Source organism: Aquarana catesbeiana, linkage group LG06, assembly GCF_042186555.1.
Source record: "Aquarana catesbeiana isolate 2022-GZ linkage group LG06, ASM4218655v1, whole genome shotgun sequence".
NCBI classification, from domain to species: domain Eukaryota; kingdom Metazoa; phylum Chordata; class Amphibia; order Anura; family Ranidae; genus Aquarana; species Aquarana catesbeiana.
The window spans coordinates 105117648-105144678 of record NC_133329.1 but is presented as its reverse complement, the minus strand read 5'-3'; the positions used below and the strand labels follow the sequence as shown (position 1 = coordinate 105144678).

Below are 27031 nucleotides of genomic sequence, written 5' to 3'. Positions count from 1 at the left end.
TTCAGCAAGAAGAGTGGGGGTTTATTGTAATTGCCACATCGTGTGCATGGGCCAGGAACCCAGAGGTTTCAACCCTTAAGAGACATTAGCAACCACGCGATGGAAGACCCCTGCAGCCTCTACTTAAATATGAAGTATCACCTTTGGATGGACTGATCCAGAACATTTCTATCACCCGCTGCACACTTGCTGAAATTGTGTACAAGGCTGACAGTGGGTGGGCCCTGTCTGGCTGCTAATAGTGAAAAGAAATTATTAGGGTTGCACCTATACCGTTTTTCTATCAGCGAGTACAAGTACCGATACTTTCGGTCAAGTACTCGCCGATACCAAGTACATGATACTTTGCGTTGCCATTTGAGTCAAAACCAAAAAATTTGGCACAAATCGCACTGCAAAGAATCGCATCCAATTGGAACAGGAATGCAGTGCGATTCCTGCCCGAATCGCATACGATTTCCCACTGCTCCTGTATGTGTGCGCACGTGTATAGAAAGGGAAAAGCGTCATTTAGTGGGCAGTTTAAAAATATGTTAGAACTCACAGTACATATCTGGCCACATGCAAAATAATCTACATAGGTGTCCTGGTCCACCGATGGTAGCAAATCAGGGTCGCTGGAGGTGCTCACAGGGCTGGAGGAGATAGTGCAGGACCCCGTGGGTATATGGTGGAAGTGATGTCAACTTGGGGGCGAACTGCCTCTACATCTCCTCCAGCGGCCTGTGTATGCAGGCTCTACGTACTGTGAGTTCTAGCATTTTTTAAAACTGCCCACTAGATGGCACTTTAATCTCTTTCTCTCTCTCTCTCTCTATATATATATATATATATATATATATATATATATATATATATATATATATATATATATATATATATATATATATATATATATATATATATATATATATATATATATATATATATATATATATGTGTGTACGCATACATTTATATATAGATATATATATATATATATATATATATATATATATATATATATATATATATATAGATATATATATATATATATATATTTACACACACACACACATACTGTATACACATATAAATACACACAAACAGGAGCGGTGGGGGGAAAAAAAAAAATCACACGCAAATCGGACAGGAATCGCACCGCATTCCTGTTCAAATCGCATGTGATTCTTTCCAGTGCAATTTGTGCCCATTCATTTTGTATTTCTGCAAATCGCACTGCAAAGTTTTGGCTTCGGTAACGGGAGCATTTGGGCGAGTATCGATACTCGCCCAAATGCTTGGTATTGGCACCGGTGTCAGTGCATACCTATAAATTATGTGTCAGGCAGGACACACGTAGCAGAATTTATTTGTAGAAAAGTGCAGGTCAGCTTCTTAAAGAAATAACCATGGATAAAATGTGGGGTTTCAGCTGACACAGGAAATATGACTTCCTAGGAAAAATACCAGGGGTACTTTAGAAAACCTTGAAAACATCCTTTGCCTGGGGTTGTTCTTTAATCTGTGTCAAGAACTGAAGTGCCATCTGGCTAATATTAACATAACCTGGGCAAAAAAGGAAAATAAACATATTCATATGAAGTCCACTTTAACCACAACCCCTTACCACTGCCACAACCTTAAGATCCTTTAACTGTATTGTAATCTACATGTATGAAAATCTAAACAGAAAAAAAAAAAAAAAAAAAAACCTGAAATGTATATGCCTCATGCATCCAGGTGCATTTACCCAAACAGCACAAAAATGTTGTATTTCGGTTCCAAGAAGGCACAGGTGGTATGAACATCCTGCTGCCAGCAGCCTGTCAGAATTAATACACTTTGGCTGTACGCACTTCTAAATGGTACTCGTACATCACGGCTGATGCCCTGAACACGGGCTCTCTGTGTACGGCATATGGTCCTGTATACCAATACTGCTCAGAAGTGTGTACAATCAAAGCATATTGCAGCCTGTTATTGCTCTTCACAGGCTGCTGATGTGAACACATAGCAAAAAACACACTGCTCCAGGTAAGTCCACCTGTGAATCACCCCAAAACCATACAATCAGGTGCAGATCCAGTTTGCAGGCATCAGATGCTCCACAAATATACAAAGAGGTTGACCGCACACCAATTGGCAGGAAATCCAACGAAGTTTATGGATATAAACCCATAGTATAAAACAGTGGTCTCCAAACTGTGGCCTGGGGGCCAGATGTGGCCCTTTGCTTGCCTTTATCTGGCCCTTGGGGCACTATTCCTTCCACTGACACCAACAATGGGGCACTGTTCCTCCCACTGACACCAATGATGGGGCACTATTCCTCTCACTGACATCAATGAGGGGCAGTACTCCTCCCACTGACACCAATGATAGAGCAGTATTCTTTCCACTGACACAAATGATGGGGCACTGTTCCTCCCACTGACACCAATGATGGGGCACTATTCCTCTCACTGACACCAACAATAGGGCAGTATTCCTTCCACTGACACCAATGATGGGGCACTATTCCTCTCGGTGACATCAGTGAGGGGCAGTACTCCACCCACTGACACCAACGATAGGGCAGTATTCTTTCCACTCACACCAGTGATGGGGCACTATTCCTCTCAATGACAATAACAACCAGACACTATTCCTCTCACTGACACCAATGAGGGACACTATTCCTCCCACTGACACCAATGAGGGACACTATTCCTCCCACTGACACCAAACAATAGGGCATTATTCTTTCCACCGACACCAATGATGGCATTATTTACTCCCACTGACATCGGGACATTTTCTTTTCCCAAAGGCCACAGTCCAGCCCCCCTAAAGTCTGAAGTACAGTAAACTGACCCTTTGTTTAGAACGTTTGGAGACCCCTGGTATAAAACATTACAGCACAAACAGGCAGGGAACAAGATGGTAACTCGTTTCACGTAACAGGCTCTTACTCATAATCATTATTAAACGCGTTGCATGAAACACATCTTCTTCCCTGCCTGTCTGAGCTGTGATTTTATATCAATAAACTTCATTGGATTTCCTGCCAATTGGAGTGCAGTCAACCACTTTGTGTATTTGTGGAGGCTGCTGAAGTGGGCTGTATGCAGCACCTGTGCCAAAATACTCCTGGTTATTACAGCGTACGGGCAAATGCACCAGTGTGCACGACACCTTCTAATGAAATTAAAAAAAAAAAAAAACTTTCTGCAGTAAAGTGAAAAACTAATATCAACCCATATCAAGTTTATGACAATGAAAGCCACTTGATGATTGTGCATTTATTTGTTTTTATACAAGAGACAGGTTATGTGAAAGTTTTACGAGTGCATACACAGTGCACATATCCACACATACTGGCGGGAGGTGCAAACTGCATCCTAAGGTTACCAAAGATGGGCAAATAAATTATAAATCCATCTGTCTGTACTCCGCATGCTGGGGAGAAAGACTGGGCTTGATGAAAAACAAGGCTTATTAAAATAAAACCTGTACTGACTTCTGTCTGGAAATGCCAATTGCCTGGCTGTCTCTAGCTTCAATACTTGGGGGGTTATTTACTAAAGGCAAATCCACTTTGCACTACAAGTGCACTTGAAAATGCACTGAAAGTGCACTTGGAAGTGCAGTCGCTGTAGATCCGAGGGGGACATGCAAGGAAAATAAAAAACAGCATTTTAGCTTGCACAGGACTGGATGATAAAATCAGCAGAGCTTCCCCTTATTTTAGATCTACCCCTCAGATTTACAGCGACTGCACTTCCAAGTGCACTTTCAGTGCAAATTCAAGTGCACTTTGCAAAATGGATTTGCCTTTCGTAAATAAACCCCTCTGTGTCACTGACCTGGACTAAGTATGCAGCAGGGTGGGTCAGCATGAAGTTGAAACTCCTGGTTAGATCATTAGGTCGGTGTGACAACCAGGCACTTAGCACTGTCCTTTAGTTTGAAAGTAGTAGAGGATTACAGATTTCTTAGGTTTCCTTTAAAGAGAGCCTGTTACCTTCAAACAGTCATTTTGCAGAAAGGAGCCTTTATAGTGTAGTGTGTTATTTTTTTTTTGCTGTGTTCTGCTGGGGAAAATTCCTTTCATTTCCTGTCCCAGCGACGCAATAGATATTTAAGAAGAAATCTCCCAAACTCACGTGAATTCCCCTCCTAACAACCGTCACTGGAAGAGGTATCTCCACTGGAAGATTTCCCTTTTATAGAACTTCTCGTTCTGGGGAAAATTCTTGAATTTCCCCTCGCTTTCTTTTTTGGGCACTAGTACAAATAGTCTTCCTAGTGGTGGACACACAGCACTGAAAACTTGATAGAGAGACTGACATGTCCCCACTTTATCAAAAACTTGAAAAAAGGATGAAAAGAACACGTTTACTTAACAATTTTGAAGAAAAAAAAAAAAAAAGGAGGACTTCAGCCTCACATTGCCAGCTAGTTCTATAGATTAGAGGGCACCAAGGACTGGCAGTGAAAAGACCAGTAAGACTATGCCAATGTACTGATTCATAGCAACCAATCAATTGGGGTTACATTCAGCTTGAAAAATAAATTCTGATTGAATACCATGATTGCATGAAATTAGCCTTAGCATATAAACTTTAAAAACCTCCGTTGGCCCTAAATCCTGTAAGGATTGTATATTGCATTATGTGATTCAGAGACCATGTCCAAGCTTGTATTCATAAAGGCATTTCATGGCACCCTGACAGGGTTCTTGGTGAACTGTGATCACTGTGATGGATGATGTCAGCAAGCCTTTCCTCCTCTGCCAATAAACTTAATGTGTCTGAAATCTCGAGACGTTTCAGGGGCAGTAAGAGCAAAACGAAACAGGGAAGTGATTGTAAAATGATATAGGAGATACATAAATTATACTGTATGACCACACAGAGCCACTAGCAATGTAATTATTTTAGCCTGAACTGGGGTATCAGTTACAGTCTTTTTATGGGATATTAATATCTGTCCTCAAATACAAACCCAATCTTGTCAAACACAGGCTTCTCTGCCCTTCCAATGATCTAAAATTAAATAAAACCTGGGAACAAACTCACAGAACCACATACACCACCACCATCGCCGATTAGATATTTATATACAGTACACCAGTATCAGACACACCCAGCAGTGGACAGGTATTGGCTCTAGTCTGCCAGACAAGCAGTATATTGGTCAGACTCTACTTGCAGCTAACACATCGGGAAGACGGAGAAGGGCGAATCTGTCCTCTACATAGCAGAGGCCTTATAAACTGCTGCATAGTGCTGTGTGCCCGTGAATAACACTCTTGAAAGCAAGCAAGTGGTTACACTTGCAGCAGATATTCTCTGACCTTTGCTGAGACCCGAAGACATTTTCAATAGCTTAAAAAAAAAAGTTTTAAAAAATAAAAAAACATGCAGCTCCAGGCTACAAAACAGTAAACACTTAGGCTGCTTTCTTGTGTCACTGGGCAATGGGATCCTCTAAGGACGGTATTGAAGGACTAGGGGTAAAGCAGCAGCCAGAAATCATGAAAATGTAAAAGGAAGATCCCACTGAGTTCTTATTTTGTGCATGGGTGCAAAGCAGATCCCAGAATGCCGAGAGAGGTGATATAAATCACAGACCCTGTATCCTAAATGTTAGAAGTGTTGCCGTTCTCTGTATTGGAAGTCATGTGACACCTCTACGATGACAATCATCCTATCGTGATGATGGGCAGAGCAGACTGTGATGCTCATACACTGAAAGGTTCAGCTTCAAGGATCTGTAGGATAAAGAAAAAAAGACAAATTAGGCAATGAAGAAATAAAAATTTTCTCAGTGGGACTAAATAATTCACAGATAAATATCCTAAGGCAGACCAATGGTCTGGGAGATGCCTCCTATGACATCCAGTGCCAACACTGAGGAATGTAAAGTACTTTGGGTCCTTCTCCATTGAAGGTTGAAGAAATAAGACAATCATTAATGCCCTCAGTGTAGAATTGGCCTTATAATTTGCTAGTGATGCTCTAAGTGAGCATCAATTACTTTAATCAAACAACCTATGACCAGCCCTTGTGGTGCCAACTTGTTGCCAAGACTTTTCAAAGTTTAAAATGACTGACAGCTAAATTTTCATACAGGAAAAGTGGATTACATAAGTGTAAACTTAAAATCTAAGTGGAAATTGCAACACTACCCCATAATTGCACTCAATCATCCCTATTGCCGGTCAAGCAACCACAGCTGCAAATGAGATTCCTCTACAGACTCATGTCCCTGCAAAGAAATGCAAACTTGTAAGGCTTCGCACCACTATTTCACAGGTCTTCGGATAAACTTTTATTAAAGACAAGGAGAGAGAGCATTCTACCTGCTGGCTTCCTTAACACATTTTGCACCCTACTAGGACTTTTTTTGTAGACTCCATGATTAAGCCCCAATAGGAGGAGAAATGAACTAGAGGAAGCCAGCTGGTACTGTGTTCTACTTGTCTGAGAAACTCTGGAATCGTAGTGTGCAGCCATATAAAGTTTGCATTGCTATCTAAAAGGCACTTGGTTTGCTTTAAAGTCAAACTATAGAACAATCAGTTTCCAGAGGCTGATTATACCATGTCTGACAACCTAATTTTCCTAAAGAAAAACCATCTTGTATATCTTGGCGACATGGATTCAAAAGAAGTATTTACAGAAAATACAGAAAAGATAGTTTCCCATTAAATGCATGGGCCTCCAAACTATGGCCCTCCAGTTGTTCAGGAACTACAATTCCCATCATGCTTAGTCATGTCTGTGAATGTCAGAGTTTTACAATGCCTAATGGGATGTGTAGTTCCACAACATCTGGAGGGCCGCAGTTTGGAGATCCCTGTGTCTAGAGGAGAGTACATAGTAGGCAGGAAGTAATGGAGTAGGTGAATGCCGCATACAGTTGAGGACAAGGTGGAGGAGACTATGAAGCATCTCACCTACGTAAAATAATAATGAATAATTGGGACAGAACAGTAGCTCTACCCAGTTAATAGTGAGTAGCTTTACCTGTGGTCACATGGTACGACTGTACTCGATGCCACTCTTGGCAGAGATGCCAGACCAGGGTAACAAACTCCGCAACAGGGTGTGAGCCTGACGGTATATCCTCTGAGGAAGAGAGCAGGGGCTGAGACCGGCCAGCGCAGAGCCTAGATGTTGAATATAGTCCGTGAACAGCAGTCAAGGAAAACAAAAAGACAAGCAAGGAAACTCTTGTAGTGGGGATATAGCAATCTTTCCATGTAATGTACTCTATTTCAGGAGGCTGACACAAGCTAAGAATTAGGAATGATGTATTGTTAAATCAAAAGCAATGGAAAACAGATACCATTTTTGGAAAGCTCTTGGGAAGTTGAATTACATGCAGATTTATCTATAATGTTTGAGGATGTCAGTGGACTCAGCAATCTAAAATCGGGTCAATAGCTGGGGAGTCCAGCTGCAGAAGACATCTATTATATGTGAAGAGGCTCAGAAGAGCAATCACTTTTATTCCAACGTTGTTTTTTGGATTGATGCATGTTGCGTTAAAGCAGAACTAAGCCAATAGATTTAGGGATTTCAAAAGAAAAAAAAAAAAAAAGTCAGAAATGTTTAATATGTAAAAATGTTCAGTATAGTTGTTTTTTTGCAGCGTTTTCATTCACATTCTGCATACTAGAATATGTGCAGTGTATACATACTGTAGGTCTACATGCAGTTTTTTTTTGCGGTTGTGTGCATGAGCTTTAAGGATCTATTTAGAATGAATGGTAAGGCACATATGCGGTGTGTGTTTCTGAACTCTCCTTCTGAAACTGCTGCCACAATGATTGGCATGGGTGCTCAACCTGTGGCCCTCCAGCTGTTGTGGAACTACAAGTCCCGTCATGCCCCTGCCGTTGAGAGTCATGCTTGTAACTGTCAGCAGCTTGCAATGCCTCATGGGACTTGTAGTTCCACAACAGCTGGAGCACCACAGGTTGAGCACCCATGGTTTAAATGCTGGCCTAGAACAGTTATGCAAGTCAAGACTTCATATTACCCTTGCTGCGTTTGGTCAGTCAAAGTACCAAAGCCAGAGACAACCAGAAAATTGTAGATTTCAAGAGTGCCTATTTTTCTTAAATGACACAGTTTCTTTAAAATTAAACTTTTACTTAGAATATTAAAGATTTGCAAACAGGAAGAATGTTTTAATGCAGGAGAGAAATAGTGGGGGATATTTACTAAAACTGGAGCACTCAGGACTGCAGCATTGGGAACATGTTACATGTTCCACCCTAAAAACAGATGGAACATGTAACTTGTTCCCAAAGGTGAACTTTTGCACTCTCCAGTTTTAGTAAATCTCCCCACTATGTCTCTTTTGTATTTAAAGTATTCTTACTTGTTTGTTTGCAATGTACACTGTGCTGAAAACGCAGGCAAATGTGTCTAGAAAAAGCTAAAACTAACATCCAATTGGATGCTTTAGTTAAAGTGGAGTTTCAGGCAGATATATAAGACACAAATTACAACAGCTCAATATTCATTATTACAACATTAAATGTATTTTTTTTAACGCATCAAGTGCCTGAATTTGACTTGGTATCTACCTCTTGAGATCCTCCGTACAGCAATACCCAGACTAGGACAGGGAGAGGGGCAAAATTAGAAGCCAATCAGGTGCGCTGCTTGCAAACGTGTTGCCAAGGAACATGCTGATAGGAGAAGAGAGCAGAGAGGGATGACCTCCTCCCACTGCTGCTACTCTTTCACTATCTGGTCAGAAGGCTGGGGTTGTGAGATGGTGTCCACTATATTCCTTCACTTTAAGTGGTGTCATCTACCTGACTGTGCTGTCTGGCAGGGCCTGTGAAAATCTCAGAACTGGATTGACAGAAATTCAAAACCTTTGGTGGTTAAAGCAAGTCCATCCATGTCTTTATCTTTTTGCCTGGAGTTCATCTTAACCCCTATGCTCCTACAGTATGCAAATATGCGGCCTCTCGACGGGCGGGCCTCAGCACTGAGCAGCCAACATATTTGCGTTCATTAGGGCAAATACAGCTATGCCGAGAGCACACGCCCTGTTTTCTCCTGCCACAGTTATCAGCAGCTAATGGAAAGCTCACAATCGTGGCTTGCGTTCAGAAGCTTTCTGATCATGTGACAGCCAATCACTGTGGTCACATGATCCGAAACCCCACCTCCCAGCATCCTAAACCCCTTAAAGGGCCAGGAGGCATCCGCTCCAAGGGGTCAAACGGATAAAGTGAACAGTAAAATGTGCCATTGTTCTGTTATTAAAAGTTGCCAGTAAAGAAACACAGCTGACAAATATATATTTGGGTTCAACACATTTGACCAGGCAGATGCAAGTGAGGAATAATGCATGAAGACCGTTTTGTTAGCAATGTCCACTGAAGGATATATTACAGTCCAGGGTGGGTGACCACCGTTAAGGTATAAGACATAAGTGTAGGCGTCCTGCAACACCCCACGGATGGAGTAGTAGTAGGGCAGATAGTGGTGCTGATGGAAGTGGCGGTTCTCATAGAAGCGGATTGCACTGCTGTTGGTAGTCAGGACATGCAGGTACAGAGCTTTACACAGATCCTGGGCAGTGCTGGAAATGTGACTCTTCAAGCTCTCCAGCAGCAGGGAACCTGACAGGAGAAATACAAGATAAAGCAGCAAGACAGGTCATTGTTATGCAAAGTTCTTGACAAGTCTAATACAAAAAGAAGCAGAAGTAGCACTGTGGGCTCACATTCCTCAGTTAATAAATCTCTCACCATTATACAAAAGGAACAGTTAGATATTCTGCTAAGGAGATGATATACCATTAGCCTCACTGCCCCAGTAGATCCACACAACAAGGATAGGTCCACAGATGGACTCCATAGTTTGCTTTAGTAATGGCTGATAAACCTTACCATTTTACTTATGTAAATTATATTCTCTAGGAATTATTTAAAGTGGTTGTGAAGGCTGATGGCATGCGTCTCCAAGAGCGCTGGCGGGGGAAGGATCAGGATTGCTCTGTGCAAAACCACTGCACAAAGCAGGGAAGTATAACATGTTTGTAATTAAAAAAAAAAAGCCTTTAGTAACCCCTTAAACTCATTCCATTTACTCTTACTGGGTTAGGCCTGGGGTTCTAGTGATAACTACAGTCAAAGGTGGAATTTTCCCTCACTCTGAGGACATTTCAATTCACATAACACAGCTGTTAAAAAAAACAGGAGATTCTAATTCTTCTCTACTATATGAAAAACTAGTCTTTTTTTGGCATTCCACTTTATTTTTCACAGGAAAATTGTGGGTTGAAGTCACAGACCTTTTTTTTTTTTTAAAGATGAGCTGTGTTAAGACTTACTAGTAGATAGAAGCAATGAGGATCTTCTGAAGTATCAAACAACCAGTCTATTAACCAGTCCTTAAATCACTGCATGACCTTTACTGGTAAGCAGGTGGAAAAAAGTAAACTCTTTTCTGGAGAATGTTTAACCACTTGCCACCCAGGCCAATCCTGACACTTCTCTCCTACATTACTCAGAACCCCCAACCATTATATATGTTTTTTTTAGCAGAGACCCTAGGGAATAAAAAACGGTGGTCGTTGCAACTTTTTATCTCGCACAGTTATTGCACAGTATTTGGAACAAAATAAACTGCATTAAAAACAAAACACTAAAGTTATCCCAATTTTGTTGCATAATGTGAAAGATGATGTTACGCCGAGTAAATAGATACCTAACATATCACACTTTAAAATTGCGCACTCATGGAATGCTCCAAACTTCGGTACTTAAAAGTCCCCATAGGCAACGCTTTAAAAACGGTTTACAGGTTACCAGTTTAGAGTTACAGAGGAGGTCTAGCGCTAAAATTATTGCTTTCGCTCTAACGTTCACGGCTATACCTCACATCTGTGGTTTGAATGCCGTTTACATATGTGGGCGTAACCTAAGTATGCATTCGCTTCTGCGAGTGAGCACATGAGGGCGGGGGCGTTGTAATTTTTTTTTTTTTATTGTTTATTTTACTTTTATTTTTTTATTTTGACACTTTCTTTTTTGATCACTTTTATTCTTATTAAAAGGAATGTAAACATTCCATGTAATAGGACATGACAGGTGCTCTTTACAGCGAGATCTGAGGTCTATAAGTCTCCAGATCTCACCTCTAGGCTGGGAAGCCTTAAAAAATAAAATATAAAAACCCATGATCTTGTCTTCCCAGCCAAGACAACAGCATTTTTTCAAATGCATAGGCTGGGCACGACGTCATAAAATCGTGCCCGGCCTCCGAAAGGTCAGAGAGACTTCCGGGGGAGCCATCTGGCCTGCAGAATTCTCTATGGTAAACTACCAACGCATTCCTTCTTCGGCTCGCCAATCGCGCAGGCAAGTCGGTTGAAGCCCCGGAGGGTGGCAGGGGGGTGGGAGGCGGGGAACGTGCTGGTAAGTTAACTGGCTCCTGTCTAAATTGGTCCTAGTATGTGTATGTATGACTGCGAGTTAGGAACCTTAGATTGTAAGCTCCTGGAGGGCAGGGACTGATGTGAATGTATATGTGTAAAGCGCTGCATAAATTGACAGCACTATACAAGTACCTGTAATAAATAATTATAATAATAAATAAAATAGGGACACAGTGGGGATTGCTTATTTTAGATCATAGAAGGAGTACATTAGATTGGTAGATAATGATGATTCTGTAGCTCCATGTTCATGTAGGGCAATCCTGGGTCTATCAAATTTTATTGTATGCTTCTGCTGCACCATCAGTACAGCTAATAAGTGGGTCTCCACTTCTACAGTGACTACGCATGTACAATACTCCAGAGGAATCAAGTTCTCCATGCTCTGTACCAAAAGTGGCTTAGTAGACCTCCTGCACTGGCTAAAAGTCTGCCTTCTGTTGCCCAATTAATAGTAGTATTAGTAAAGTCCAACTCCAGTCAAGACAGGAAAGCCTAAAATGTTGCCTTATTATAGAATGAAAGCAATGGGGAAAATCTGGTCCTCACCAATCCCTTGTTTCCTGAATTCCTTTACCACACCCAGGCTAAGAATATATGCCACTTGTGTGTCGCTTGTGAAACTGGACGCCAAGATGTCCCCATCCTTTAAAACAAAAGCATACAGAAACAGTCACACTACAGTCCTTCCTGACAAGTAGAAAAAGCACTGCAAGCATGGTCTTACCTCCTTGTGTACTTTGGTCCTGCTCTTTATTTCTGCCACAATCATGCCCACTATTTGTCCATGATATGTGGCTGCCAATGAGAAGAATTTCTTGTTGGAAGTGATGTCTCTGTACCATGAGTCTGGATACCTGAAGGATACGAGGCGAAACGATTATGCGTGTTCATCTGTTGGTGTAGCAAAGTGCAGCTTCTGCAGTAATACACTTACTCGATGGGGAACCAATCGGCACATAGCTCCTTCACAGTGTCTATGTCATCGTGGCAAAGAAACCGCAGAACTGTGTCAGCGACGGCAGTGGGAAGCTCCTCTTCGCTCATTCACACCTGAAGGAGATCAAAAGGAAAAAAAAAAAATATTGTGAATAAGGAACAGTCTTTTCTTTTACAGCTTGATCAAACTATGAATAAAGTAGAATTTGAAGCCACGTGGCACCATGGCATGCTCGCCTTGCAATACTGAGTTTCTGGGTTCAATTCCCTGCAGGAACACAATCTGTATGCCACTTTTATATTCTCCTTGTACTTAATCTGGTTGGTTCACTGTTGGCTTTCTCCTGTAGCCCAAAATATAATAGTACATTAATTGGCAACTGGTAAAGTCCTTTGAAGGCAGGAACAAGAGGTTGAGAGGCCTGGAAAAAAAAAAGGTTTTTCTCAAAGCAGTTTTTTCCCCCCCTAGAAAAATTTGAAAAAAAAAAAAAAAGGAAGTATGGAATATGTTCTTTTACAATAATAAGTAATATATCTATGACATGGTATTCAAACTATATAACATGTAAAGACTTCAATTATTGCAAGTTCTCTCAGCTGAAGACAAGCAAATCCTGGAATACAGTTCAAGTGACACTGTACTTCTCAAATAAGAGAAATCTGCATTTCTGCCACTAGGGGGCACTGTAGGGGAAATGCTCCAGTTTAATTTGCTTGTGGGCTCCATCTTGTACCTCCTTCAGTTGGGTGATTGTTGGGATATATTAGATAATAGTTTCTGTCCTCTCATGCTTTAATTGACAGGTAAGAGGGTAAATTTGTCCGACAAATTAGTTAATCTTATTTAACCTCCACCATCACAGCAGATTATTTCCCTATAGTCTGGTCAGTAAATTCTTTTTTCTTTCCTCCTCTCAGTAAAATGGTGAGACCAACATCTAAAGTTTGGAAATATTTCCACAGTGCGATATCTGCTGAGAGCAAAGCTGCAATTTGCAAATATTGTGTGGGAATAAATATTCTTTTCCAAATACTACAAGGAAGACAAAACACATCCTGGCATGCCAGAGGTGCCCTAAAGACACTAAAAAATACTTAATGAAATGAGGACCAGAATGAAAGTGCGAGGAGCTTTTCCCTCCAGAGTTCTCATTCCAGAAACAGTCTTTCTGCTGCTTCTGGACCATCACAAAGTGTTTCTTCTCCAGCAGCATCTTCAAGGAAGGAAGTATTACAAACCACGGCCTCCCCCAAAAAAATACAAAATCCCTTTATTTATAGATAAAAATAACACCTGAAAATCAGAAGAAAGTTGTTGAAGTGGTCTCCTCGTACATATAAGGGTATCATGAACACAGGCCTGGCAGAGGGAGGATATAAGGTGCTTTCTAGATGGTACCTGGTTGCCAGACCGCCTCTCGAAAACGTACCAGGGGGTTTCCTCTCTGTGTTTTCGGGGATGTGGTCAACCTGGTACAATGCTTCACATATGGTGGACCTGCGCCAAGGTTCGCCAGTTTTGGATTAGAGTTCACTCCCTAATCTATTCTGTGACAATGAGCCTGTCGTTGTTGCTCCCAAGCACGTTCAAACTTTAATCCACTTCATGTTTCTTGCTGCAAAAATCGCTATAGCGACCATTTGGAAGAAACCAGTGGTAGATCTAGCTTTTATGAAAAATAAACGGACATGGATCATGCTCAATGAAAAGCTGGTCAGTATCTTGCAGGATAAGACTGCTAAGTTTGACCGTGTTTGGGATACTTGGATTAAAGGGGTCGTAAACCTTCGTGTTTTTTCACCTTAATGCATCTTATGCATTAAGTTGAAAAAACTTCTGGCAGTCACCGGCCTTAACAGAATACAGTCCTTGTTATTCCATTTATAATAAAAAATATAAAGATTTAAAAAGCAAGTTTAGTCTACTTACTGAATAAGCTGTTCTTTTTATTTCAAGCATAATACTTCTATATACACTGCATTTCACATTCCCAGTGTAACAAAATGACTTTCAATTTGTAAAATTACTCTACACTGAATTATTTTAGAAAGTTTCAATTTTGTCCAGAAAAAAACGTCCCGTCCCGTCCCCCCCCCCCCCCCCCTCCATGGCTTCAAAATTTACTGCAAATTTACTAGCAGGGACTGATGTGAATGGTTACACTCAGTAAAAGTGCTGGATTAGGCTTCACGCACACATCCAAAAGAGATGTATAGTGCACATTTGGGCATAATTCTCTGCCCGGGAGTCACAGGTGCAACAGACAGCTCATTGCCAGTCAAAATTAAGGACAAGCTGAAATACATAGCTGCTGAATGCAGATATACGTAAATCTAAACAGTACTTGTGTATAGGGGTATATGCACTGCCCCAACACAGACTGCCAGACCAGAGAGGTATGCCCAAATGTATGCTGCACGGCCCTCCTGAGGCAACGAGCGTGAAGCCATAAAAAGGTGCGACATTGTTTTTGATACAGGAAAAGTTAAAACCTATACCAGGATTCTATTGCTATCTGCATCACCAAAATATCTCCCTCACTTCCTATCCTGGTAACCACAAAGGAAGTAAGTGAACATTTTCACAATGGGCACACAGATAGCAATAAGAACCTGAGAGACATTCCAACCCTTTACCATCTAACTTAAAGCGGAGTTCTGGATACATTTTATTTAATTTTTTCTTCAGGTATGCGTGCATAATGAATTATTAACATAAAGAACAACATTATAAGTTTGCTAGTGGATGTCGATAAAATAAATATATCATACTCACAACTTAGTAAATCCTCTTGTGGCCGTTGCCATGATTATTGTGGGCATGTGAAGCCCAATCGCAATCTCTTCCTGGATTACCAATGGAGAGGTGCATGCTGGGTAACTGGTACCCAGTGCCGGGGCTGCATGAGGGCTGCCGGCACTGGGGAGCTACAATTCATTGAGGGAACCATGAATGCCAACATGTACTGTGACATACTGAAGCAGAGCATGATCCCCTCCCTCCGGAGACCTGTTAACGACCACAAACACACCGCCAAGACGACCACTGCCTTGCTAAAGAAGCTGAGGGTAAAGGTGATGGACTGGCCAAGCATGTCTCCAGACCTAAACTAAATTGAGCATCTGTGGGGCATCCTCAAATGGAAGGTGGGGGAGCGCAAGGTCTCTAACATCCACCAGCTCTGTGATGTCGTCATGGAGGAGTGGAAGAGGACTCCAGTGGCAACCTGTGAGGCTCTGGTGAACTCCATGCCCACAAAATATTGACACTTTGGGCCCAATTTGGACATTTGCACTTAGGGGTGTACTCACTTTTGTTGCCAGCAATTTAGACATTAATGGCTCTTGTGTGGAGTTATTTTGAGGGGAAAGCAAATTTACACTGTTATACAAGCTGTACACTCACTACTTAACATTGTAGCAAAGTGTCATTTCTTTAGTGTTGTCACATGAAAGGATATAATCAAATATTTACAAAAATGTGAGGAGTGTACTCACTTTTATGAGATACTGTATGCATTTTCCTACAAAAATATTGGTATTTCTGAGAATCTTGTCCTGAGCTATACATGGCCCTACCACATAGCAGAGCCAGGTTACTGACCTGACTTTACTCTATTGCAGTAAAGCAGGGGTAGACAACCTCGGCCCTCCAGCTGTTTTGAAACTACAAGTCCCATGAGACATTGCAAGATCCTGACAATCACAGGCATGACTCCTAGAGGCAGAGGCATGATGGGATTTGTAGTTTCACCACAGCTGCAGTGCAGAGGTTGCCTACCACTGCAGTAGAGCAAGATGGCCTGGTTACCCCAATGCTGTGCCAATCTTTGACTGAACAGCATACCTCTGTTCACAGAAAGACTGCTACCAATTAAAATCAGTAGTTGGATTATAAAATGCAGTTAATATTTTTTTTTTACTAAAATAAACTTACTATGTTGTTTGGTGTTTTTTTTCATCTACCTGAAGTTCAGTTTTACCGATAATGTCACTGGACATTGTACCCTAAGTTGTACTGTGCCCCTGTGTGCCAACATGTGATCAAATATACAGCCCTGTTCATAAAACCAGACTGATAATGGAGTTCCACAACTAGTAAAGCATAAAAAGGTAAATGAAAAAGGTATTAAAGCTCTTACCTTGTTTCCAGAGCTGACCAGACTCAGGCTGGCTTGCCCCGACTGAGCCCTGAGCTCCCAAAATGTTTACAGAAAATCCATGAGCTGGAGGATAGAGAAAATAGAGACTAGAATGAAGAAATGAACGAGCCTAAACTATCAGTGGAAAACAAAACGTTACAGTGATCATCTGTGCATATATTCTAGGTCAGCCTCTCTCAACCGGTTTGAGTAGAAATTGAGGATTCCTCCAGAGATTGCTTGGGGTTTCCCGACCAACCAAAAATGTACCCAGTAAAGTAAAAGGACATTCTTCCTCCAATCGTCTAACAATGTAAGTGACCCCCTGTCCCACATACCATAAATGAAAGAGGCCTTTCTCCACCAACCATCAATAAAGGGGGCATTTCTCTTCTATTGATGTGTGAGGGGGACCCTCCCTGACGGCCACCCTGCTGGTCTCAGAATTTGCGAAAACTCCAGCCCTCCTCCAGACCCTGAGCTTTCTGCTTCCCAGTTCCACTCCCAGCTTCTTCTCTGCAGCAAGTAGGGGGTGCACTATGATGTAAGGGAAGGTGGTGGACTCTTGACTTATGTTGGGGGGGTGCTCTGGACATCTAGACCAGAGGTCAGTAGGCGGAATTGTGCCCCCTTCATTGGTGTCATTATGCCCCATTGTTGGCATCATTGGATGAAATAGTGCCCCAGGGGCCGGATAAAATCAAGCAAAGGGCTGCATCTGGCCCCCAGGCCGCAGTTTGGAGGCCACTGATCTAGACTTACAGATACAACCGGCCATGTGCTGATGTGGCCCACGAGAAAATTCAGTTTGACACCCCTGACCTAAGGCATGCTAAAGTGGCCTATCAGTCAATATTATTTTATGTCATTTAAAGTGGTTGTAAAGCTTTGTTTTTTGTATAAAAAACAAACGAACATGCCTATACTTACCTGCTTTGTGCAATGGTTTTGCACAGAGCAGCCCAATCCTCTTCTTCTGTGGTCCCCGGCGTTCCAGGCCCCGCCTCTATAATCGGGTGCCCCCAGGGAAAGCCGTTTTCCCTGGGGACACCCGTGCATGTTCACTCCAGAGTCTTGCTGCTGCGTTCATTGACACAGACAGTGGGACTCAGCCCCGCCCCCATGTCACCAGCTTTGATTGACAGCAGTGGGAGCCAATCGCTCCCGCTGCCATCAATCTGACAGCAGCGGGAGCCGCTGTGCTCATGCACATCATTGGATCGGTACAGGCTAAGATAAGGAAAAAGGGGGGTGCTGGGGGGCAGTTGCAGTACAGAAGGTTTTTCACCCGAATACATAGAATGCATTAAGGTGAAAAACCTCAAGGCTTTAGAACCACAGTCAATGTTGATTTTCCACTGTCCACTGCAGACTGCTGTATTCAGACAACATGGCTACTGAAAAAAAAAAAAAATTTCTGCAAGTAATTTTGTTGGTCTACAACTGTGAAATGTAAACTTTTACACAGAACTGTTTGCATGTATGTATCTACCCTCCCTAGTTTCTCAGTCTTGGGACTGGCATGTGATAACACATCTGCATAGCAAATATATACACACATACAAGGGCCAAATTTAGACAGGAAGCAATTAACCTACAACACGTCTTCAGAGTGTGGGAAGAAACTGAAGTACTCAAAAGAAACCCACAGAAACTCCATGCACATAGTGTCCTGGCCAAGATTCGAACCAAGAACTCCACTGATACAAGGTGCAAATACTAACCACTAAGCCACTGTGCTGGGTACACTGAATACACACACACCCCATGGTGGACTGTATGCGGTCATTTCCCTTTATTGAAGCAGCACACAGCAGGTACATCTGGATAATGTGTGGTGTTCCACAACAAATCAAATCTCTACGGCCATTCATTCTGGTGCCTGGACACAGGATACATCTGGTAAAGCTGCACGCTGTACAACGCAGGTGTATTATTACATGCTGGAGTTGTCTGGCCACAGGATCACATTGCTCTCTATGGGATATGTGTCCCTTCTCGTATATCCTATTGTAGCAGCTACTAAATACACAACAATTTTAAGACATGATTAGTGCTGGCATATTATGGCATAGTGGCCAGTTGTCCCTGATTACTATGGACAGTCCTATAATCTGTCCCTGAAAATGACAATCATCTTCAGTAAAGACCATCTGGTTAGCTAAGAATCCCAACAATCTTTTTCTCTATTAGAGCTCACCAAAGCCTCATCGAAAGCCCCACCAAAGCCTCACCAAAGCACCAAGCAAAAGCAAGGTGTAAACAGGACTGTAAGCTAACCATTTCATTTTGTGGCAGGAGCTTTGACTGGTGTTTAGAGAGCTTTAACAAAGCTTATCCGAAGCCTTGTTTTGAAGCAGGTGTAAACTAGCCCTTATGCCGTGCACCCACAGGCAGACTTTTTGCCCGGACCGGTCCGACGGAACAAATCCGTCGGACAATCTGACCGTGTTTGGCCTTAAATCGGACCTTCAGTTGACATTTTCTGTCGAAAATCAGACGGACTTTAGATTTGGAACATGTTTCAAATCTTTCCGACGGACTCGAGCCCGGTCGAAAAACCCGTTTGTCTGTATACTAGTCCGAAGGACAAAAAAAAGGACCCTAGGGCAGCTATTGGCTACTGGCTATCAACTTCCTTATTCTAGTCCCTTCATACGTCATCACGTTCACACCAATGGACTTTCGAACGGATTTTAGTCCGCTCATGTGTGGGCAAGTCCGGTCATCCGAAAGTCTGTCGACAGTCCGTCAGAAGTTTGATGCTGAAAAGTCCGCCCGTGTGTACACGGCATTAGAGAAACCTGTATTGAAGAAGAATGGAGGCTGCCATTACTGACCACTGCTTGTAACAATACTAGTTCCCTGACTGATAGCCTGATCTCCAGGCTTCAGAGCCCCTAGATAGGAGTTCTGGCTTTACTAAGACTTTTCTAATGTATGACACATGGAAGGAGTGCCAGACCAAAAGATAAAAGAACCCAACTTTCATTCATTGGTATCGTGCTTAAAGACATCAGCGCATTTCGGAGGTCAAAGGACCCTTTGACCTCCCCAAAATGGATTGGTTGTCTTTTAGCATAATACCAACAAATTAAATAGGACACACTGATTTTTTGGTCTGGCGCTACTTCCATGTATGCACATTTTTTTCTGGTAACCTGCTGGAGTACCCACAGTAGGGTAGCCTTGTCTGTGGTGAGCAGCCCAACCTGAGCCAGTGGGCTCTTCAAATGTTTTTGCCCTCTCACTCCTTTGTATGAACTTATATCAAAGTTCCAGCGCCTCTTGGGTGCCCTTTTTTCTGAGGTTTGATTAAGTGACTCAAAAAGTTTCAAACTCAGAAAATTAGCATCTCCAGAGCGGGGTCCGCGGCAACACTGTCTGTATTCGCCCAGTAAAGGTTTCCAAAGCGCTGTATTACCTCAATTTGGGCTCAAAATACAAGACTGGCTTTATATTTGTATGCTGCAGTTGTGTGTGAGTGTGTATTAAAATGCGCTTTTTACTGTAATGCATATTAACACATGGTATTGCGTGCATTCTGATGTATGGTCAAAAGAGAAAGAAAGAACACAGGACTAGCACACTATACACACATTTAATATAATATAAATATAGAGGCAAAACATTTCTACAGCAGCACAATAGCATATAGGACATATACAGTCAAAATTAAGATGTTTCATAATATATACAACTGGAAAAGGCACCCAGATAATGGTAGGGGGTAGGTTTTGGGGTATTCAATATATAAAATGCACATATAGCGCATAGTGTGCCAGTCCTTTTCCTTCTTTTGATCGATTTTATAGGATTAAATCCCTATTTGGCCTATTATTACCTGAATGTCGGTTTAGTTCTCATCTTGATATAAATAGGTGTGTAAGGGATATTTTCATCAATCTACCATGCATGCCAATGCAATAGCTGCCAACCTACCTGCCAACACACATACCATGCACAGCGCACTGCGATGATCCGCCTTCCTGAAAATGCTGCAGGTGTGGTGTGTCACACATTGAGGGCCGCCTATTAATTTTAACACAACAGACAAAAAGGCGCTAACGCAAGTGTGAAGGGGGCGTTAAAGAATGGCGGTCCCTATAAAATAATGCTGGACCACTCAGACTGACACCTATGTATACAGGGGGATCTCTGTATTGTTCTGGATGTGTAATGCTTAGTTGGTCCCAAACATAGTGATTCATTCACACCTGCGATTAGGACCAGCCAGCGAATTCCTGTGGCAAAAATCAGTCCTGCGGCAGAAATCACAGTTGTATGCAGACAGTTTGGGATGGGAAGTCCATATGAATCAATGACAGGCTGCCCTCCGCTGTTCACATGTATCTACACATTTAGTAGTTATCTGCAGTCAGGGACAGATGATCAGGTATAGGCGCAGACAGATTGCATCCAGGACCAGTCATTTTTCCCTGCAGGTGACCACTGGATGCCTGGATACATGTGAACAGCAGCAGACAGCCAGGAATGCTGTGAGCCTGTCATTTGTGCAGGCTTCCCATCTGCAGCTGTTCGCATACACCTGTGATTTCTGCCGCAGGAATCCGTCCATTCCAGTTCCAGGAACCTGCAGAGCGGCCTTAATCGCAGGAGTGAGCCCTTAGGTAAAGTCGCTTTTGTGTAAGCTGCATTTTACACATACAGGCAGATGAGACACATATGAAGCCAGTCATCCCCAACAACACATGCAACGCAGATCTGCTGGAATGCATAAAAAGTTATTTTAAAGATGGGGACACAAATAGTGTGTGCTCCAACTTTACATAAGTTCAAGCGACACAGATTTAAGGCATCATTCACACGGTGCATACGTAAAGTGGTGGTAAACTGCTGCCAACAAAAAAAAGAAAGAAAGAAAGAAAAAAACAAAACAAAACACACTTTCCCTTGTAAGACAAAGGCATAATGTGCTAGTATGCATTGCATACTAGCGCATAATGCAAGACTTAACCAAAAATGAAGCCTTCCAGCGGCAAGCTGTCACTACTGAGAGGGCATAGGACTACCTAAATATCAGATTGCACGCCTACAACTCATCCAAAACACGGCAGCAAGACTGGTAACAGGAAAAAAACCCTGGGAATCCATCTCTCCGTCCCTGAGGCTAACCGTAAAGAGTCGGATCACATTCAAGACCCTCTGCCTCACCCACAAATGCATACAAGGAAACGCTCCTCAATACTTATGCGAGAAAATAAAACACTACACACCTAATCGCAATCTTCGATCAGAGAAACAAAATCTACTCTTCATTCCCAAGTCCCGCTACAAATCGAAAGGAGACCGAAGATTCGCAGTGCATGAACCACAGCTATGGAGCGCACTACCAACTAACATCCGCTATGAAGAAAACCATCAGGCCTTCAGAAAAAAACTTAAGACCTACCTCTTCTAAGGAGCTGGATGACACAGGACGGATAAGCGTCTTGAGGTGATTCAGTTCGTATTTGCAGCGCTATACAAGTCTTTCATTCATTCATTCAGGGCTTCCATCTTTACCCGGTCTTCCCTCTGGGTTCGCAGCCTCGAGATACATGAGTGGCCGGGGCCGCAATAACATTACCCTGCTCTCATTTACGGCGCCAGCTCTGAAGGTCTGGCACAGTATGCCGGACATTCAAAGTGCATGCGTCGGTGATGTCACCAGCTGAATATCTCCTAAACAGTGCAGGTTTAGGAGATAAATAACTGTACCTACAGATAAGCCTTATTATAGGCCTTCCTGCAGGTACAATTTAAAAAAAAAGCTAGGTTTACAACCACTTTAAATGTATACCCCTGCGAGGGCCGTGTTTGACCTGCACATGTATTCAGTGCATCCACGTGCAGACAGTCCCATTCATGTCAATTGGGACTCAACAGCTGCTCAGACACAGTGGCTGCTCCCAATTATACATTTGTGTGGGTGCATGTCCCCAAACTCACACTGTCTGCGTTGGGAGACATGCCCCCCACCCATGTAAATTGGGAGCAGAGGCTGTGTCTGTGCAGCCGCTGCGATTGCCATGAATGAGACTGCCTGCATGCAGATGCTTGGAACAACTGTGCAGACAAAACATGGCCGTCACACAGGTGTACGCATGTATGCCCATGTGAACGAGGCCTAGGAGAACCCGTGAGCACAGATTTTGGAACGCACGCCGGCTCCATACAAGTGGCGGGACAGGTTGTCTTCAGAGGCTGTATATGTGGGTGCGAACTGAAGCACCCGGAGGAGATGTAAGTGAAACGTGAATGTATTTTATCCCCTTTCAAATTAGAGTGAGTGAGATCTGGAGTGTCTGTTTATTTTGGATCCATCACTTTACCATCTGGTGGCCATCTGAAAAGCAACCTGAGGAATTACATTAGAGCACCATTATAAATATTTGAGGCTTTTAAAGGCTTATGGTTGTTGAGTGTGCATTTTACTCACAATGTGGTGGAGCACCTCTACAGTACAAGAAGTCACCATGTATTTTAAGGCACGGTGATTGGGGGACCTTTGGATGGACTGTTTACACTGATGTTTTGTTAAAAAAAAAAAAAAAAAAATTATATATATTCGGAATGATAAGATTTACTGTGTTTTATTATTACACAAACAGTAGCGCTTCTATGTTTTTTTTGTTTGTCAAAAGTGGCTTTTCCATTTAAAGGGACAGCTGCTCATTTATTTATTGTGTTACACTTGACACGACTTTACACTGTTCGCCAAGTTTATCACACATTTTTTTATTTGTGAGCACAGATGTATGGGTGTTGCCACCACCAACTTGGCTCTGAAGGCCTCATTCACACCAGCGGGCACGCCTGACAATGCACATAATGTGTGCTTATTACAAAAGCACCGTAGTGCTTGCTTTTTAAATTCTTTTTTAGCTTTTAGGCTACCCTCACCTCTCTGTGTGGCAGTGTGTTACCATGTCTTGTAATAAAATGTGTGCCTGTAACATTTTATAGCAGACATTGGTATGAACTGGCCCTATACAAAGAATGACTTTTTGCCGTGTCTTTACGTTGGGACTGCATTGGGCATTGCTATACAGCACCCATCAGTACAGGTGTGAATGAGCCCTTAGGGCGCGTTCACACTAGAGGTTGCCTCTGCAGGGGGTAGCGGTTGGGGGGCAGTAAAAGCATGGCACAAACCCCAAGGTTTTACTGCTCACCAACCAATACCCCCCCCCTGCAGCAGCAGCCTTAGGGAGTGTACACATGCAGTGGCTGAAACTGGAATTATATACTCTTGTCGCCGGGCGTAGTGTCTGCTGAATGTGACCAAGTAAAAGGGGCTGTTCTGCAAGTGCCCCATAGGATTGCCACCTCATCCCTTCAAAACCGAAAACATTATTTACACAGGTTCTGGCTGATTAAGGTGGTATTTAAAGGGGTTGTAAACCCTCGTGTTTTTTCACCTTTATGCATCATATGCATAAAGGTGAAAAAACACCTGGCAGTGACCGGCCCCCCAGCCCCCACCTGAGCCCTGGAATTTCACATGCCGAAGACGCGCTGTTCCTCTGCCTGAGGTTCCTGGCTCTTGATTGGATAGATTGATAACAGCACAGCCATTGGCTCCCGCTGCTGTCAAGCAAATCCAATGACACGGGGGAGGGGCCGGCATTCGTGTCTATGGATGCGAATGCTGGACTCTGGAGCGCGCCCGCAAGGTAACACCCCCGGGAGAGCGCTTCTCCTAGGGGGTTATCTGATGCGGGGAGGAGCTGAGAGAGTTGCCGGGGGACCCCAGAAGAGGATGTTCGGGGGGCCACTCTGTGCAAAACGAGCTGCACAGTGGAGGTAAGTATGATATGTTTGTTATTTAAAAAAACAAAAACAAAACAAACCCTTAGTGTCGGTTCACACAGGGGCGACTTGTCAGGCGACCTAGCCGCCTGACAAGTCGCCTCCCGTTCTGTGCTACGGAACCGTTCTAATAGGAGCGACGCAAGTCGCTCCGACTTAGAAAAAGGTTCCTGTAGTATTTTTGGGGCGACTTCAGGCGACTTGCATTGCCTTCTATACAGAAGTCGTTTTACAAGTCACCGCCGAAGTCGTGTGCAGGTCGCCTCGGTGAGGCGACCTGCAAGTCGTGCCGCCCCTGTGTGAACCGGCACTTACAATCACTTTAAACTCACTAAGGCCCCTTTCACACGGGGCAGATACATTAAAGTGAAATCCACCTGCTCAGTGGGGGATCTCTCTGCTGATCAGGCAGATGACAGGTCTTATCTGCTATGCAGAGCGGACAAGGACAGAGCCCGCTCTACTCTATGGGGCAGTCGGATGGAAACAGACTGAATGCCCATTTCCATCTGATTGTCATCCGATCCGAACCGCTGAACGGAGGGCGAACGTATCGCCATACGTCTATTTTCAGCGGATTTTGTCGGATCGGATGCCATGCGGGTGTCTGCCTCCTCATAGAGGACAATAGGTGGCCCGATCGGGTCTGCCTGAAAAACGTGCAGGCAGACCCGATTGGTCTGATCGTGTGAAAAGGGGCCTTAGTACTTTATCTGCATTAAATTAGCATCAGAACCTGTGTAAATGAATATGTGTTCAAGTTAAAGGGATGAGGTGGCAACCCTACTGATACCCATGTGCACTGCAGCGCACTAGTACGGGGTTGAAGGGGGTGATACAACACCTCCTCACTGCCTGGCAAATGCTCTTTGATCCATAGTTGGATCGCTCTTCATCGACCAATGCATGCGTGAATGAGCCCTTAGAGCAGTGGTTCTCAACTCCTGTCCTCAGGGCCCACTAACAGGCCAGGTTTTATGTATTACCTTGAGGAGATGTAGACTAGAATACTGCAATCACTGAGCAGCAAATTATATCACCTGTGATGTATTTCAGTTATCTTGCAAACCTGGCCTGTTAGTAGGCCCTGAGGACAGGAGTTGAGAACCACTGCCTTAGAGCTCATTTACATCAGCACTGCCCTCTGAAGAGTGATCTGCAGTGGATTGCTTTATGGAGGGCACTGGACAGACAGTAAGGAGACAACATGTTATAACCCTTAAAAGCATTGCATGTGGTTGCGGCGTGGCCCAATTCCCTTGAATGGGTCACGTTCCATGGGCAATGCTGCACAGGCGATCACGTTTGCCGTGGCATGGCTATACCCTCATACAACTGCCTTTGCAGCTTAGGGGGGGTGTTAAGAACACGGCCCAACCTCCTGTTTTTACTGCCCCAAGTGCAAAATGCGGGTGCCACCTCTGTAGACGTCATCCGGACCCTGGCCATCTAGTGAGCAGGCAGTGACCCCGGAACACACATGGCGGATAGGAGGTCAGAGGTCAGCCCCGGAGCGCGCTCCGTTACGTCATCAATGGCGGCTCCCATGTTTCCGCTCTCACTGACAGGTCCTCTTTAAAATCCAGAAAATATTTTGCAATCCATTAAACAATAAAATCCCACATATTACACAATTATTGCTTACACCAGATCAGCAGCACAAGGATTTTCTGTGCAATGTATGCAAGCTATGTAATGACCTTCCAGCAGCAGGGGCCCCAGCATGATACAATGTAGGGGCCCCAGGCTTCTCCTCCTTCCTCACTTACCTTCCTGTCGGTGCTGGGCTCAGCCTCCCCCCGGGACTTGCACTGTACAGGCGGCTCCGCTCTGCCCGTTGTTTTGCTGTCACCGAAGCAGGAACTGGAGAGCTGGGCTATTTCCTTGTGGCGGGAGCGCGCGTCCTGCCTGTCAGGCGCGCCCCCCGAACCAGGCTCCATAGCAACACTAGCAGCGAGCGAGCGGGGCGCCGTGCGCATGCGCGCCCCTGACCACCCCATGGCAGGGTAGTGAAGGTACAGGCGGTGGTTGCTTCATCATAAAATAAAGCAAAGATGGCAGTTCACAGCACTTCCGGTGTAAAGTGAACTTGTCCTTAAAAACATGTAGCAACAGAATATCAGGGCACTGTGGTGTGCATGTAAAACCCTTTGCCTTGGTGCTGCTGTAGAGCAGCCAACACCACACTGCATGTTGTATGCAAATATCGACTTATTCTGAGTAAAAATCTGATTTTTTGGCTTGAAAATTGCTTAGAACCCCCAAACATTATATATATATATATATATATATATATATATTAGCAGAGATCCTCGAGAAATGGCGATCATTGCAATATTTTATGTCAAACTGTATTTGTGCAGCGGTCTTTCAAACGCAATTTTTTTGGAAGAAATACACTTTAAAGAATTAGAAAAAAACAATAAAGTTAGCCCTTTTTTTTTGTATAATGTAAAAGATGGCGTTACACTGAGTAAAAAGATACCTAACATGTCATGCTTTAAAACTGCACACGCTCGAGGAATGGCGATAAACGACTGTATATAAAAATCTCCATAGGCGATGCTTTAATTTTTTTTTACAGGTAACCTGTTTAGAGTTACAGAGAAAGTCTTGCGCTAGAATTATTGCTATCGCTCTAACGATTGCAGTGATACCTCACATGTGTAGTTTGAACACCGTTTAGATATGCGGTT

At 43.3% G+C, this 27031-nt stretch overlaps 1 protein-coding gene across 3 annotated transcripts; it reads right to left on the bottom strand.

Annotated features, from left to right (window-relative positions):
• Positions 1 to 2990: 2990 nt before the first annotated feature.
• NAA60 (N-alpha-acetyltransferase 60, NatF catalytic subunit) lies at positions 2991 to 26269 on the bottom strand. 3 transcript variants are annotated; one of them, XM_073636600.1, is made up of 9 exons: positions 26105 to 26269; positions 16521 to 16604; positions 12616 to 12800; positions 12377 to 12492; positions 12167 to 12296; positions 11989 to 12085; positions 9385 to 9619; positions 6996 to 7158; positions 2991 to 5737 (listed from the first exon to the last, which is right to left on the bottom strand). In XM_073636600.1, the coding sequence occupies exons 4-8, from the start codon at positions 12484 to 12486 to the stop codon at positions 7002 to 7004; spliced, it is 729 nt and encodes a 242-aa protein (XP_073492701.1). In that variant the 5' UTR covers positions 12487 to 12492; positions 12616 to 12800; positions 16521 to 16604; positions 26105 to 26269; the 3' UTR covers positions 2991 to 5737; positions 6996 to 7001. The 3 variants fall into 3 exon arrangements, with proteins under 3 accessions (XP_073492701.1, XP_073492702.1, XP_073492700.1); XM_073636601.1 differs by having other exon boundaries at positions 12616 to 12722; XM_073636599.1 differs by lacking the exon at positions 12616 to 12800.
• Between the last annotated feature and the right edge of the window lie 762 nt (positions 26270 to 27031).